The sequence below is a fragment of the Mastomys coucha genome, unplaced genomic scaffold, assembly GCF_008632895.1.
Source record: "Mastomys coucha isolate ucsf_1 unplaced genomic scaffold, UCSF_Mcou_1 pScaffold23, whole genome shotgun sequence".
NCBI lineage: Eukaryota > Metazoa > Chordata > Mammalia > Rodentia > Muridae > Mastomys > Mastomys coucha.
In genome coordinates this window covers 97,092,894-97,108,940 of record NW_022196906.1, presented here as the reverse complement: position 1 = coordinate 97,108,940, position 16,047 = coordinate 97,092,894, and the positions used below count along the sequence as shown (strand labels likewise).

Genomic DNA, 16,047 nt, shown 5'->3' with positions numbered 1-16,047 from the left:
AGAAGAAGAAGAAGAAGAAGAAGAAGAAGAAGAAGAAGAAGAAGAAGAAGAAGAAGAAGAAATAATAAGCAAGGGGCCAGGATGTAGCTCAGAAGAAGACTGTATGCCTAGCATGAATGAGACCTTCAGTTCAGTCCCCAACATGTGTGTGTGCTCGCACACACACACACAAAGAGGAAGGAGGAGTTTAAAAGAACAGATGGAACGGGAGCAATGACTGAATGGGCACACCAATCTAATCACCCGACACTCATTGAACGGTTGCTTTGCACAAAGACAAATAACAATGATAATAATGGCCGCCAGGTGTGGAACACTCTGCCTGTGCCAAGCTGGCTGCTCGGTGTTTTCCACAAGTTGAATCATTCAGTGTGCACAACTAGCCAAGGTGGAAGTGTAACTGTGGATGCGGAAACCAAATCTTGGTGTTGTTTACTCTGTGGCGAGAAGAGCTGGGTTTGAGAATAGAAGAAGAGTGCTTGCCCACGGGGTGTTCACACTGAGTGGGATGGACTGATTCCCACACATTGATGACAGGGATGAGGGGCAGTGTCAGCAACGTTCACCCCAGGCTTCTGGTAACTCAGCCTGAAAGAGTACTCTGTCATCAAGAAGTGTCTACTCTGTCCTCTCTTCTCTTCACCTCCCACAACCAACCCTGTCAATACTACCACCATTTATCATTAGGAGGACAAATCCGCCATGCAGGCATAAGATCCTCCTCTGGCCCTCAGCATCCTCTCTAGTGCTGCAGTCTCCCCTCATCACCCACATCACATCTGTACCATGCTCATACTCTTACTACAGCTGCCAGGGAAGTCCCCGCCCTCTCTCCTTCGTTATCTCTGAGTCCTTCCTTTGTTAGATGGCCTTTGCTTGCCTTTTAAAACTCATCTCCCAAGGTAGCTGTTTGTTCTCCAACAGCAGGCACAGAACCTGCTGCCAGACAAACCATAATCATATGCAGAAGAAACAAGGGCAAGAATGAATACGGCTATACAGAGAAAGGCATATACAAGATGAGCATTATTGTAATGAAGGATTTATTAGACAACCAGGGTTATGAGGAATGATGGGTGATCCAGGTGTCTCCCCCATGAACAAGAGCAAGGGCAGTCTGGAAGGAGTGCTTGCTCCATGAGCCACTGATTCTCCAAGGGGTGTGTGTGTGTGTGTGTGTGTGTGTGAGAGGGAGAGAGAGAGAGAGAGAGAGAGAGAGAGAGAGAGAGAGAGAGAGAGAGAGAGAGAGAGAGAGAGAGAGAGAGAGAGAGAGAGAAAGAGACAGAGAGAGAGAGAGACAGAGACAGAGACAGAGACAGAGAGACAGAGAGACAGAGACAGAGAGACTTTACTCCATAACCCACCACAGCCTCTCACTACCCATCTCTGGAATCCATCTGAGACGTCCTCTGGGAAAGCATCTCTTGTTCCTCCATCGCTACTTACAGGTCCCGAGTCTCTTTCCCTCAAGACCAGCCAATCCCACAGTCAGTTCATACTGACACTGCTCTGATGAGCTGAGTTTCTGACTTGTGTGGCTGTAACAACATACCTGGATAAATGACTTAAAAGGAAGAAATGCTTCTTTTTCCTTCACAGTTTGAAGCCTTTCGGTCCAGTCTGCCAGCATCGTTGTTTCTGGGCTGCTTGGAAGCAGAGCATTATGGTGGAAGGGAAAGTTGCCTACCTCAAGACAGCCAGGAAGCAGGGACAGAGGAGAGGCCAGGGAAAGACGCAGCCCCAAGAACACTACTTCCCCATAACTAGGCTTCTAACCTCGTTATTAAGTTCCTGGGACCTTCCGAAATAGCTCTACCAGCTGAGGATTGAGGCTAAGTCTGGGGGAGGGGCGTTATATATTCAAATCACCACATGCAGTCTCCTTGAGCAGGGAACCTGGCATTATTTATAGTTTATAGCTGTGACAGTGGCATTTCAGGTCAAAGGGAGGATAGGGGGTGAGGACACACCACGAGTAGCTCTCCCAGCTCTCCCAGTAGCAAGCTTCCAGCCTACCCTTCAATGTTACTTATGAAGACCACTCTTCACTCATTTCTACCTTTTCTCCCTAGAGAGAAGGGCCACGTGTCTCCAAGGTCACCGGTAGCTCTTCTTATGGGCATAGCATCCGTCCAATGGCTGGTCATAGTGACATTTGGTATTTTTGCTGGGAAGAAAGTTGCACAGAGGCAATGTTAATTTGTGTCCTCTTCAGCTGTAAATCAGTGAGGACCAGATAATTAATGTACATTTCTCAGAGCTTAAAATAGAAATACTCTTTCATCTCCTGAGAAAATGCCCAGCAGGAAAGTTCCCTGGCTACAAAGCTCTTCCCCCAGACCCATCTAGTCATGGGGTTCTGGAAGCAAAGCAAGGGGTGGGGGCTTGATGAGAAAGAGGGTTGGATCAGTGGGGTTGGGTAGCAATCTCAGAACCCATGAGAAAGATATTTGTCTTCATGGGGCAACCCAAGGAGGAACCAGGAGTCTTGGCTGTCTGTATGTGAAGAACAAAGGAGCAAAGGAGAAAGCGACCCAGGAGGGTGGCTAAATTGTGATGAGCCTTTTAGCTTATAATACACACACACACACACACCAGAATATGCATGCACACAAACACACACACATAAACACATACATACACACATATACACTCACTCATGTACATGTACACACAAACACACATACACACAAACATACACACACAAACACATGCACACATAAACACATATATATACACACATGCACATGCACACATATACACACAAACACATACACACACATACAAACACACACACACACTTCTGAGTCATGCTGACATGGGGTGGCATTTCGGCTCTGCTACATTTCCAGCTCTGTGACTTGGGGCACCCTCAGTTCTCTGAGCAATAATATTCTTACCGGTGACTTGAATGTGTTGACAGCTTTAAAACAGTGCCACAAGCATTTAATGAAGTTGTGAATATCTAGTACTGATGTCATGGTGGGGCATATTTAGTATGAACAATTGCCTCCCTGCAAATAAATCCTGCGGTTTACAGTGTTTGCCAATTTCCCTGGTGTAAATACACTGACCTTAGCTGACATCAAGTTACTAACATCTGTATGTTGGCAAGCCGGATCCTATAATTAGCCTCCACTTCAGGGTGGAATAAACCCTTGATTGTTACTAAACACCAGCACAAATCAGGAAGGCCATTTGCTTCCCCCAGCCCTGAGTTCACACGGCCTCAGGGCACAGACATTTGGACAAAGCTACCCCATCTGTCCAGCAGGCACCATCCACATTACTCCTGTTCTCAGCCCAGAATGAGAATTCAAAGGCCACCAAGGAACAGGGTCGCCAGCTCTATCTCACCTCCAAAAACTGTGTTTCCACCCAGTGTCTTTGAGTATGGCTTCAAGCATCTTTGTATTAATTAATATCAGGACTTTGTAATAGATGGGAAATGTCACAAAGCCATGTGTCCTATAGTGTTGTAGCAAGGCAAAATAAAATTAAAAAAAAAAAAAAGCTTTGGGTCTATCCAAAGCCCAGTATTAGTTCTGTGTGGTTGGACTTGAAGCAACCACGGTTCCACCTTCTTTCTGCATTTGTAGAACTGTATCCTGCCCTCTACACATGTGCATGCACATACACACACATGCAGACACACAAACACACAAAAATATAAACACATGCATGCACAGATATATACATATTCATATACACACCCATATATACACACATAAACACATGCACACACAAATACACACAAAATACATATAGACACACAAAGTACAAACACACATGTATACACAATAATACATAAGCACAAACACATGCATACATGAAAACACACACGCCAGACATGTACAAAATACACACATATATATTCACATACTTACACACACAGATACATAAACACATTCAAATACACACATGCACACAAGTACAAACACAAACATGCACAATACACATAAAATATTAACACACATGCATGTACAATCACATAAACATACACATACACAAATACATACACAAAACCACACATCAAACCTATACCACACACATATATGAACAGTTACACACACACATACATACACACACACACACACACACACACACACTTGATTTGGCTTGTTTCTTTTATTTTTTCTTTTTCTTTTTTTAATAAGCTTTATTATATAAAAATTTCAAAAAGCTTATTTTTAAGAATTTTGATTGTCAATTACCTAGACTCCATATTCAAACATGAGAAACACTGAAAAAGGAAAATTAAACATTTAAGGCCTGTTTGAGCTGTGCAGTGCATTCAAGGCAAGCCTAGGCAACAAAATGAGACCTAGTCCCAAGACAGAAATGAAGGGCCTGCTAGATGGCTCAGTACATAAAAATGCTTGCCACCCAAGCCTGACCACATGGCCTTGAACCTCAGAACCTACATGAAAAAAAATCCCAGGAACACTTGGAAACTCATTTCTTAATGGCTTATTGGAAACAACCTCAAGACCAGAGCCAGCGAATGGCTGAGAACTATCACCATGGCCACATGGTTCATTTAGTCATGCATCAAATATTTAAGAATGTCAGCCAGCCTGGACGTGGTGCTGCATGCCTGTAATCCCAGCACTCAGGCAGAGGTGGGAGTATGGCAGAAAGTTCCAGGACAGCCTGGTCTACATAAGTGAGTTCCAGGCCAGTCTGGACTGCATACTGAGACCCTGTCTCACAAAAAGTCAAAATAAAGAATGACAGCCTGGGGGCACAGACCTGTAATCCCAGCTATTCAGGATCCCGGAGCAGGAGACCTGCAATGCCAAGGCCTTCCTGGGGCACAGAATGAATTCAGGAACAGCCTGTACAACTTAGGGGACCCTACTTAGCTGGTCCCCCAACAAAGGCCAGACCATCCTGAATGCGCCTGATCTCAGAAGCTAAGCAGGGTCGGACCTGGTTAGTACTCGGATGGGAGGCCACACTCACTCTAAACTGCCAGACCCTCTCTCCAGTTCAGAGTCCCATTTGTGGACAAGAGAATGATTAGGCTCCCTCGTCCCTACAGACTGTCCAGTTTAGTTTCACTTCTTTGAATTTCCCAGTAGCAAAGAGCAAATGTTCTCACCCGGAGCCTGGCCCTCGAGCGCACCAGGCAAATAGATGAAGTAGATCATCTCCATGCCCATGTCTCTTTCTCTCTTCTATAAGGAACAAGAAACTGTGTGCCCAGGGATGCAAGAATGAAACCTATAGGCCCAGTGGTTTGTATATTTAGCTAAATCATAAGGTGGTTTGTTCTATTTTCAGTTTCAGTGGGATTTTTGGATTTTAGGGGGGGCGGGCATTGTGTGTTTTGTTTTGTTGAGGAACCTCCAGATTGTGTTCCATGCTGGCTGCATGAATTTACCTTGCACAACAGTGTGCAGTCCCTCCCCATCCTTGCCAGAACTTGTTATCTTCTATCCTCTTGATAACACATACCTTACTGTGAGGAGGTGATGGCTTGCTGTGGTCTCAATTTGCATATCCCCAATGATCGGTCCGATGCTGAGAATACTAATTAGCTTGATAGAATCATTCCACAGTGTAAAGCACATATTAAAACCTCAGGCTGTACTCGGTAAATATGCAACTATTGCCAACTAAAAATGAAAGTTCCTGGCTAGGTATGGTGGGAACACGTGTGCAGTCCCAGGACTTATGGGATGGAGGCTGTGAGTCTGGGGTTAGCCTGCATTATACAGTAAAAGCCTGTCTCTAAAAAACCCAAGATAAATAAATAATCTTTCTAAATGTATTAGTGTTTTGTTTACATATATATCTCTGTATCACATGCATGTCTGGGGCTTACAGAGGCTAAAAGAAGATCTCAGATCCTCTGCTCAACTGGAGTTAGACCGTTGTTAGTCACCATGTGGGTACTAGGAATCAAACCCTGGTCCTCTGGAAGAGCAGCTAATGCTCTTCATGGCTCTATCCAGTTCCATTAACAACTATTCCTAAAAATAACTTTGGGCCATACGTATGCATGTACATATTATATATGAATGCATATATATGCACACACACACACACACAGAGAGAGCCCTTTCCATCCTGGATGAGTTGGAAGCTCAAGGCTTTGGCAGAGACTGTAAACTAGTCTCCTTTTGAGTCGTCATTTTATCCCCAAACTCTTATTCTAGACCTTACTCTAAAAAGTCTCAAAGACACCTAGAAGTATGGTTCCTTATCTCCTCCTTGTCTTCAAAGGAGGAGGCCCATTCTGAAAAGACAAACATTTGTGAAGTTTCACCACATATTCCAGAGCTCTGGCCCCCAAATGAGCCACTATGCTAAATGCCCTCTTCTCTTTGCTCCAGGTGGGAGAGGCTGTCTTGGAAAATGCCCGGCTCATGCTGCAGATGGAGACAATCCAGGCCGGTGCGGATGACTTTAAAGAGAGGTAACGGTCTACAGTAAGGGGATCTCCCTCCCTGACCCAGACTCCAGACTAGTGTAGATAATGCTAGCCCAGAGTACACATCAGTCCCTACCACCGTGGTAGAAAAATGGCCTGAGACAACAACAGAAACTCTAGGAGAACCCAGTGCCTCGAAACTCAGGCCCTGGGAGCTCAAAGACTGTGCCCGGTGCTGCTTGCTTTAGAAAAGTATTTATTTATATTTATTTATTTAATGTAAATGTGTACAGTGTCACTCTATTCAGACACAACAGGAGAGGGCATCAGATCCCATTGCAGATGGTTCTGAGCCACCATGTGGTTGCTGGGAATTAAACTCAGGACCTCTGGAACAGCAGTCCATGTTCTTTACTGCAGAACCATCTCTCCAGCCCTTTTTTTTTTTAAATAAAAATTACTCTGTGTGTGTGTGTGTGTGTGTGTGTGTGTGTGTGTGTGTGTGTATACACTTGCCATGACACACATATGGAAGAAATACAACATGTAAGAATTGGTTCTCTTCTTGTGCCATGTGGTTTCCAGGGACTAACCTTGGGTAATGAGGCTTGGCAGCACCTTTATTATACCACCTCAACAGCTCTGGTTTGGTTTGGTTTGGTTTGGTTTGGTTTGGTTTGGTTTGGTTTGGTTTGATTCAGTTCCTTCATTATTTTGTTTTTTGAGATAAGGTCTCTTGGAGCTCAGGTTGACCTTGAACTCACTACATAGCCAAGGATAACCATGAAGTACTGACCCTTCCCCCTCCAACTTCCAAGGGTCACAACTGTAGGCATGACCCAACATGCTTGGCTTGAGACGGGATTTCACTGTGCTGGCCAGTGTTGCTGGAATTTCCAACCCCAATAAGCCCTTTAAACACACACACACACACACACACACACACACAATCCAGTTATAAATATAAGCTATATGCCTAGATTGGTCAGCTCTAACACTATACTAACTTATTCACCAGCTAAAAGACCCTTTGCTACTTGTGGTTTCTCCTGGTCACATGGTTCTGCTCCATCATGGCTCCCTCCTCTTCTCTCATCCTCTCTCCTCCCTTCTGGTTCTTCACCTTTACTCCCCAAAACCTCTGGTCCCACCTTTCCCCTCCCCTGCCCAGTCACAGGCTCTGCCCTCTATTGACCAGTTAGAATGGGGAGGTGGTTTACATGAGAGCATCTGAATATGTGATCAACAGCTCATTGGGGGCAGCCCCTCTTGAGGAAGCAGAATTAACATCAGAAAACTAACAACATCAGGACCACCCACAGCAGACGAGATCTTCCCTGGACCCTCACTTTACATCTTTGTAGGTCTGCTAGAGGCATGACTCTGGGTATTCCCAGTGTCAAACTCACCTTTCTACAGGACTGGAGGTTTAAGCTTTTACACAGAGAAATGAGCAGTGCTTAGAGCTTTGCACCAATGGACCATCAGCCTTGGGATGAGTGGCCCAGCACTGGGAACATACAAGCAGATGCCCCAACAAAATCACCTGTCACAAAAGTTGTCAAAGAACTGTTGCTGGGCATTCTGAATGTTAAAGTCCATTACAGGGGTTAGGGTGACGCTAAAGAGATAGTGTTTGCTCGGTGGTGTGCTCAGTCCCCAGTCCCCTGTCCCCCCTGAAACACACACATACTTTTTTAAGTGAAGACTTACACCTCTAAAACCTGAAGGCTGCTTGGAATAGAGATGTGGGTTTTGTCTTCCTATGGACATATGGAGGCAAGATAGGGACGTTGGCTGGATGGGGCAGCCATGGAATGAGGAGAGTGGACCAGGAGAAGTCAGCAAAGATGTCAGGTGCTAGTCAGAAAGAAGGGCTAAGGGTCAAAACCCCAGTTTTGGTATGTGTGTCCAAACATAGACTCATTATTTAAAAAGCTGTTTGCTTTTTGTTGTTTTGTCTGCTTCATTGGTTGTGTAGAATACTTTCCTAACATTCACAGGCTAGGAAAGTATTCTACTACTGATCTGTCACTTAAATCTCTGCATAATTAAATCTGTGCTTCCTATCCCACTCCCCACACACCAAGAGAGCCAGAAGCACCTCTCTTCACAGTAGATACGGGCGGAGCTGGGTGGCAGTGCCCCCTGTCGGTAAAGTGAAGTATGTGCTCTGGTAGAGTTCATCTCCACCTCTGTGCCCGCTTCTTGTCCTGGCTTCTCCTTCACCCTTTGACTTTGTAACCACTGTGTAGAATTGCAGCATAGTGTCCATTTCTCGATAGCCTGCCTATACTTAGCAGGTCTTCAATGATGGCAGAAGATCCTTGGATGATAAAGAGGACTCTCAGAATCATGACAAAGATGTCATATTGCCTTTCTGTGACGTGAACTCCTGAAGCAGCCTTCCCTAGAATACCAGGCTCCAAAGGCCTCACAAAGCTGTGTTCCCCATTAGCTGGCTGCTCATGTTTTCCTGCGAATTTTTCTGCAGCAATAGCAGTAACAGGGTCCCCAAAGCTACTGGAAAACTGGCTTTCAGCATTCGCTGCCTATTACATGTGGGCCTTTGAGTAATACCTAACAATCTGGTTTGTTTCCCCCTTGGGCACTGCCCAGCCCCACTGATTAAGTCCCTTTGTCTGCAGATATGAAAATGAGCAGCCGTTCAGGAAGGCAGCAGAGGAGGAAGTAAGCTCCCTGTACAAAGTCATCGACGAAGCTAATTTGACAAAGACGGATCTGGAGCATCAAATTGAAAGCCTGAAAGACGAGTTGGGCTTCCTGTCAAGAAGCTATGAAGAGGTGAGTGGGGCTGGGGGTGCTAGCCTGCCCCCACCCCCAAAGCAAGGCACTCACCTGGGAGGTTGTAACCTTCTTCTAACACTGGTCTTGGGGACTCTTCTCTGGCTCACCCAGGGAAAATGATAGTAAAAGACTTTAAAGTCTTTGTCATGTGTCGCAGTATCCCCACCCCCTCCAGCCCCCAAAGTCTCAAACCTAAATGTCTTCGAGAGCCAGGAAAGTAGCTAAGTGGAAGCAAAGCAGACGTGACTGTTAGAAATAGTTGAGACTGGAGAGACCATCTCCCTAAAGTGTTCTATTTCAGATTTTTTTTTTTTAACACTGCATGAACAGGATAAACTGAATAATTCTAAAGATAGGTGCATGTGTGGCTCCCACACGGTCATTAACAAAAGAAGGTTGTATCTTTAAGTGACAGGACCAGAGGGCACCTCCAGCAGGGATGTGGTCATGTCACCTGCAGGAAGACACAACGTGTGCCTCACTCTGATTCATGGTTGAGGGTGCTCCACACTGACAGTCACACCTCACTGCCCATGGTCATACTGCGAAGTTCCTCCTGTGCCCAACCTGAAGCTGACCAGTGACTGGAAACCTGCTTCTTCCTGTTCCTGGCTCAGTTCCTGAACACCACGCTCCAGCAGCAGCTCCTTAGACTCTAGAATGAATTTTAATCTCCTTTAGTATATCCTGACATTATGCCCAACTTCCATTTACCTTGGGCATGGGCTTGTGAGGATCTAATCTAAGAAATGCTTCCTTGAGAAAAGAAAATGATACCTACACCTAGAAGACCTGGGACTTTGCTCGTCTTTGTGGTGCCCATGCATGACACAAGATAGATAGATAGATAGATAGATAGATAGATAGATAGATAGATAGATAGATAGATAGATAGATAGATAGGTAGGTAGGTAGGTAGGTAGATACATGGAGTGAGTGAATGAATGAATGAATGAATGAATGAATGAATGAATGAATGAACAGCCAAGCAGTGCCCACAGAGCCAGCCTGTTCTTTCCTCCCTGGAGTTTACTCAAGGTGTCCACTGTTGCTTTCAGGATGTGAAGGTTCTGTACAAACAGCTGGCAGGATCTGAGCTGGAGCAAACAGATGTTCCCATGGGTACTGGCCTGGATGATGTCCTTGAGACGATCCGAGTTCAGTGGGAGAGAGATGTGGAAAAGAACCGAGCAGAAGCAGGAGCCTTGCTCCAAGCTAAGGTAAGAGACCAGCCAGGGGTACTCTGGGTCCTGGGAAGGAGGAGGTCAAGCAAGATGGAGTCAGCCAGCATGTAGAAGAAAAGTAGCCATTTAGCAACAAGCTCAGTCCCTGTGGAAAGAGGAGAAATGCAAATAAAGTAATAATGCTCATTTGCCTCTCTGAAATAAGGAAATGTTTAAAATGGCAATGTTCAATTCTGGAAAACACATGTAAAAGATTCTCCACTGTGTCATCAAAGAGTTAAGTTTCTATCCAGCCTTCGAGTAAGGGATGCTATTGCCTGTATCAAAAGTGTTTGTATGGTCCTACCTGCTGCCTGTACCCTGCTGTACATCAACAATCTGGACAGCCATCTTAGAGAACACATTAGGAATACAAAGGGTTGTGATGTAGCTCAGGGATAGTGTGTGTGTGTGTGTGTGTGTGTGTGTGTGTGTGTGTGTGTGAGAGAGAGAGAGAGAGAGAGAGAGAGAGAGAGAGAGAGAGAGAGAGAGAGAGAGAGAGAGTTTATGTCCAAACACACTCCATGAAGCATCTTAAGGGTTTCATTATAAGGTGGTAAAAATACAGTCTTATCATAAGAGAAGAACCTATACCGTCACCGACAACTACGTTGTATGCAATGAAACCTGTTATTAGAAATGAAGTAATTATAACAACAAGGGGGAAGCCCATGGAATATAAAATGGAAGAAAAGCAATTGCAGAATGGTATATACTGGGACTGGCAAGAAGTTTTTTTGTTAAACATTGAGTACTTTAGATTCACCTGGGAAGCCAGGTGATTTCTGTTGCAGCCTCTCAGCTTTGCCCCTATAGTGTAAAAGCAGCCAGACACAAAACACAGCAGCAAGCATTCCTGTGTTCTAATAAAGCTTTATTTATAACGGGGTATGGGGACACATGTTTTTAATCCAAACACTTGGGAGACACAGGCAAATGAATATCTGTGAGTTCAAGGCCAGCCTCTTCTATATAGCTACTTATAAGACCAATCTCAAAAAACAAATTATTGAACCAGCAAGGGAACTAGACTTGGCCTTTCAGCTGTTGCCATCTCCTGCCATAGACAGTAGAACACTGTTCTCAAGGGGAGACCAGGCATCTCCAAAAATGAGGCTCACATGGTAGCTGCAGCAGCAGCTTTGAATAGGTGGCTTCAAGATGCTTCGAGATGTTTTTCTTTCTTTTGAGTATTGCTCAAGTTAATTTCCTAAGTAGCCTGAATTATATTAATGAGGAAAAAAAGGCAAATTGTATGAAACATAACAAAAGAGTCAACTAGAAAATAGACTGTAGACAGTTTGTCCTTCAGGTCTGCCCCTGCCACTCACCCGGGGACTTGGAAAAGAGAGAAAGGACCATGTAAAGGAACTGGAAAAGCCAGGTGAGCTTGTTCAAAGAGGCAAGCAGCTGGCTGGTGCTGGCGCTCAGTTAATGACTTTCAGCGCCTACTGCCCAGCAGAATCATCTCAGAAACTGTAAGATCCAGGATCCATTCCAGAACAACTTAATCAGAAGAAGCAGGAAGACTTTATGGGTTTTTTAAGTTATTATTAATAAAAGTTCTCAGGGCTGAAGTGAGGGATCAGTGATTAAGAGCACATACTACTCTTCCTGAGGACCTGAGTTTAGTTCCCAGCACCCGTGTCAGACAGCTCACACCTGTAATCCTCCAGTACCTGCTGCTCCAGGAGATACAGTATCCTCCTCTGGCTTCTGATGCACCCTCGAGTGTGCACACATACATACACATACACACACACACACACACATACACACACACACACGAGAGAGAGAGAGAGAGAGAGAGAGAGAGAGAGAGAATCTTTTTTTTTAAGTTCTGTGATTTGCATTTCCATGATGACTAAAGATGTTGAACATTTAAGTGCTTCTCAGCCATTTGAGATTCCTCTATTGAGAATTCTCTGCTTAGCTCTGTACCCCATTTTTTTCAATTGGGTTACTTGATTTGTTGATGTCTAATTCCTTGAGTTCTTTATATGTTTTGATATCAGTCCTCTGTTGGATGTAGGGTTGGTGAAGATCTTTTCCCATTCTGTAGGCTGCCATTTTGTCCTATTGATGGTGTCCTTAGCCTTGCAAAACTTTTTCAGTTTCATGAGGTTCCATTTATTGGTGATCTTAGTGCCTGAACTATTGGTGTTCTGTTCAGTAATTTGTCTCCTGTGCCAATGAGTTCAAGGTATTTCTTCACTTTCTCTTCTATTAGATTTAGTGTATCTGGGTTTATGTTGAGGTCTTTGATCCACTTAGACCTGAGTTCTATGCAGGGTGGTAAATATGGATCTATTTGCATTCTTCCACATGCAGATACCCAGTTAAACCAGCATCATTTATGGAAGATGCTCTCCTTTTCCATTATATGGTTTTGGCTTCTTTGTCAATTTGTCCATAGGTGTGTGGGTTTATTTCTGGGTCTTCAATTCTATTCCTTGATCAACCTGTTTTTATGCCAATACCTTATGGTTTCTTATTACTATTGCTCTGTAGTATAGCTTGAAATCAAGGATGGTGATTCCTCCAGAAGTTCTTGGATTGTACAAGATTGTTTTAACTATCCTGGGTTTGTTTTGTTTGTTTGTTTGTTTGTTTGTTTTAATATGAAGTTGAGAGTTGCTCTTTAAAGGTCTGTAAAGAATTGTGTCAGAATTTTTACAGAAATTGCATCGAATCTGTAGATTGCTTTTGGTAAAATGGCCATTTTTACTATGTTAATCCTGCCTATCCATGAGCATGGGAGATCTTTCTATCTTCTGATATCTTCAATTTTTTTTTCTTCAGCAACTTGAAATTCTTGTCATACAGGTCTTTCACTTGCTTGGTTAGAGTTACGTCAAAATATTTCATATTATTTGTGGTTATTGTAAAGCCCTCCTCTGGATAATTCCAACCTTCCTTCAGCCCTGAGGACTGGTCCTAAAAGCTGCCAAAAGACAAAAGAAGGAAGACCCCCTCAGCGTTTGCCTCTGTTACTCCATCCTCTGATCCTCCAAGGACTATCAGTACCATTCCAGAAGGACCTTCCCCAAATCTGTACCCCTCAAATAGTCACTCCTACCCCACCCCTATTTCTCCAATCCTATTTTCCCCACCCCCACTCTATCTGTTGGAAGATATAACTCCATAGGGCAAAGTGAAATCAAACCATGGGCCTGAGCTTGCTCTTTTAAAAGAGATTTATGAATATTTTGTGACCTGTGGACCATCTAACACCAGTCCCTCGAGTACCTAGCTATATTTAAGAGCTGAGAAAACTGAGGCCCAGAGCATGCAAGGGAGTCCCCAAGATCACTCGGCTGATTGGTTGCACCAGGCTCAACTCTCCTGGATCCTCATCCAAGGATCTTCCTTCTATAGCATCAACATCTTCTCCCTCCTCTTCTTCCTCCTTCCCATTTCTTCCTTCTTTTCTTCCTCTATGTTTTTGAGGCAGGGTCTCATATGCCACAAGCTGAGCTCAAACTCTATATGTAGCCAGTGATGACCCTGAACTCGTCATTATTTATTTAATGTATATGTGTGTGTGCCTGAGTGTATATATGTTCACCACATGCATGCAGTGCCAGGGAACATCAGAAGAGGAGCACCAGATCCCCTGAAACTGGAATCATAGGCAATTGTGAGCTACCATATGGGTGCTGGGAACCAAACCCAGGTCTTCTGTAAGAGCAGTGAGTACTCATAGCCACTGAGCTATATCTCCAGTCCCACACTAGAACTTTGGACGCTTCTCCTTCAACCGCCTAAGTGCTAGGATTACAGGTGTTTACCACCACACCCACCTTGTCCATTTGCTTGTTTGAAATAGGGTCTCCCTGTGTAGCCCAGGCTACACCTGCTCTTCCCATCCTCCTGCTTCAGCTTCCCATGTGCTAAGACTACAGGTGTGCCATGAGAACTCAGCCCACAGAATCAACTAAGCAGGGCTCGTATGGGCTGAGAGACACTGAAGCAGCAGTTACAGGGCTTCTCTGGGTCTGAGCTAGGTCCTCTGTATAGACGTGATAGTTGTGAGGCCAAGTGTCTTGTGGGAGTCCTAACAGTGGCAGTGGGGGTACCTCTGACACAGTCCTGCTCTTGAGACTCTTTTCCTCCTACCAGGTTGCCTCATCCAGCCTTGGTATGAGGGTCTGTCTGTGCTTAGGCTTATTGTAACCTGTTACGCCATGTTTGGTTGATATCCCTAGGAGGTCTGCTCTTTTTTTTTGAAGGGAAACCAGGAGTGGATCTGGAAAAGAGGAGAGGTGAGGAGGAGGACTGGGAAGAGGAAAGGAAGAGAAACTGTGGTCGGGATGTAATGCATGGGAGAAAAACTTAAAAATAGAAAGAAGCCGGGCAGTGGTAGCACATGCCTTTAATCCCAGCACTTGGGAGGCAGAGACAGGCAGAAGTGGGTTCCAGGACATACAGAAAAACAGGCTATACAGAAAAACCCTGTCTCAAAGAAAAAGAAAGAAAGAAAGAAAGAAAGAGAGAGAGAGAGAAAGAGAAGGAAAACCACTGAGAAATGAGATAATGGAAAAATTTAAAAAAAAAAAAATTGTAGGTATGCACCACCATACCTGGCTGGCTATGTCTTTCCCAGCTCCATTGCCAAAGCTAAACCCCAGTTTGCCACCTGACTTCCCTCCAAGCACTGCTGGGGTCTACACCACCCTGAGTGATTTTCTCTTTAAGAATGGACTGGGTCATTATCATTATCAGAAATAAACCCTGCCTATCGTAAAAATTTAAAACCCCACAAAACTGGCCATTATCATTCAACCCTCATCTGAGAATGGCTGTCAGCTCAACACTAACTCAAACATTAATTCTGAACAGATTCATTAGTGTTTTTAATAGAGCAGTCGGAAGGCTACATCTCATGGAAGACAGACAGGATTTGTTTTCATTTGGCCAGCGCTGCCTGGGCCTCTTGCAGAGACGCAGAACTCAGAAAATATTTGCAGAACGAGAGAATTCCTCTGATTGTCAACAGAGATCAGAACTGACAGCCAGGATTCCTGCAATAAATAGCTTTGTTGGCTGTGGCTGTACCCTCAGGGGCTGACATTTGCCTGCCCCAGCTTCTCTCGTCTGCTACTTGACAGCAAAGCCAAACTTGAATGGCTCAGCCCTGCTTCCAAAGGCCTTCGGAAAGGGAAGGAAAACAAGCATTTAATTATCTTTCAGCCCAAGGAGGCTGAAAATTAATTAACGTGATTAATTTATGTCTTAGTGGATGCTCCCCCAGAAGCAGATCTTGAGATAAATATTGGAGTGGTGGTGATTTACTCGGAATTAGTGGGTGAGTCAGGGGTGGGAGAAGCAACAAAGGCTGCCTTATGAACAGCTGAGATCGGAGCAGCTTAGAGGGATGCTGAGAAATGGTGCAGAATACCCAAAGGAGGCAGCAAGGGGCAGGGACATTCATACTTCAGCTACCTGCTAGCCAAGTGACCTTCCCAAGGCTTCAGGGCAAGCTCTAGCCTAGAGGCAGAGTCAACAGTGGGGAGCCAGGAACACTAACCATTGAAGGCTCAAGAGGTAAAGACACATGGGTGAGCATCTGTTGCAACTATTGCCAGCTCTTTCTGGGGTGTGTGTGTGTGTGTGTGTGTGTGTGTGTGTGTGTGT

At 44.6% G+C, this 16,047-nt stretch overlaps 1 protein-coding gene across 1 annotated transcript in view; it reads left to right on the top strand.

Moving 5' to 3' along the window:
• Positions 1–16,047, top strand: part of Bfsp2 (beaded filament structural protein 2) — a 52,495-nt gene that overhangs the window by 18,465 nt on the left and 17,983 nt on the right. The window contains exons 2-4 of the mRNA XM_031344803.1: positions 6,342–6,424; positions 9,028–9,184; positions 10,246–10,407. Of these exons, the coding sequence (XP_031200663.1) occupies positions 6,342–6,424; positions 9,028–9,184; positions 10,246–10,407 (402 nt within the window). The remainder of the gene's footprint in view (positions 1–6,341; positions 6,425–9,027; positions 9,185–10,245; positions 10,408–16,047) is intronic.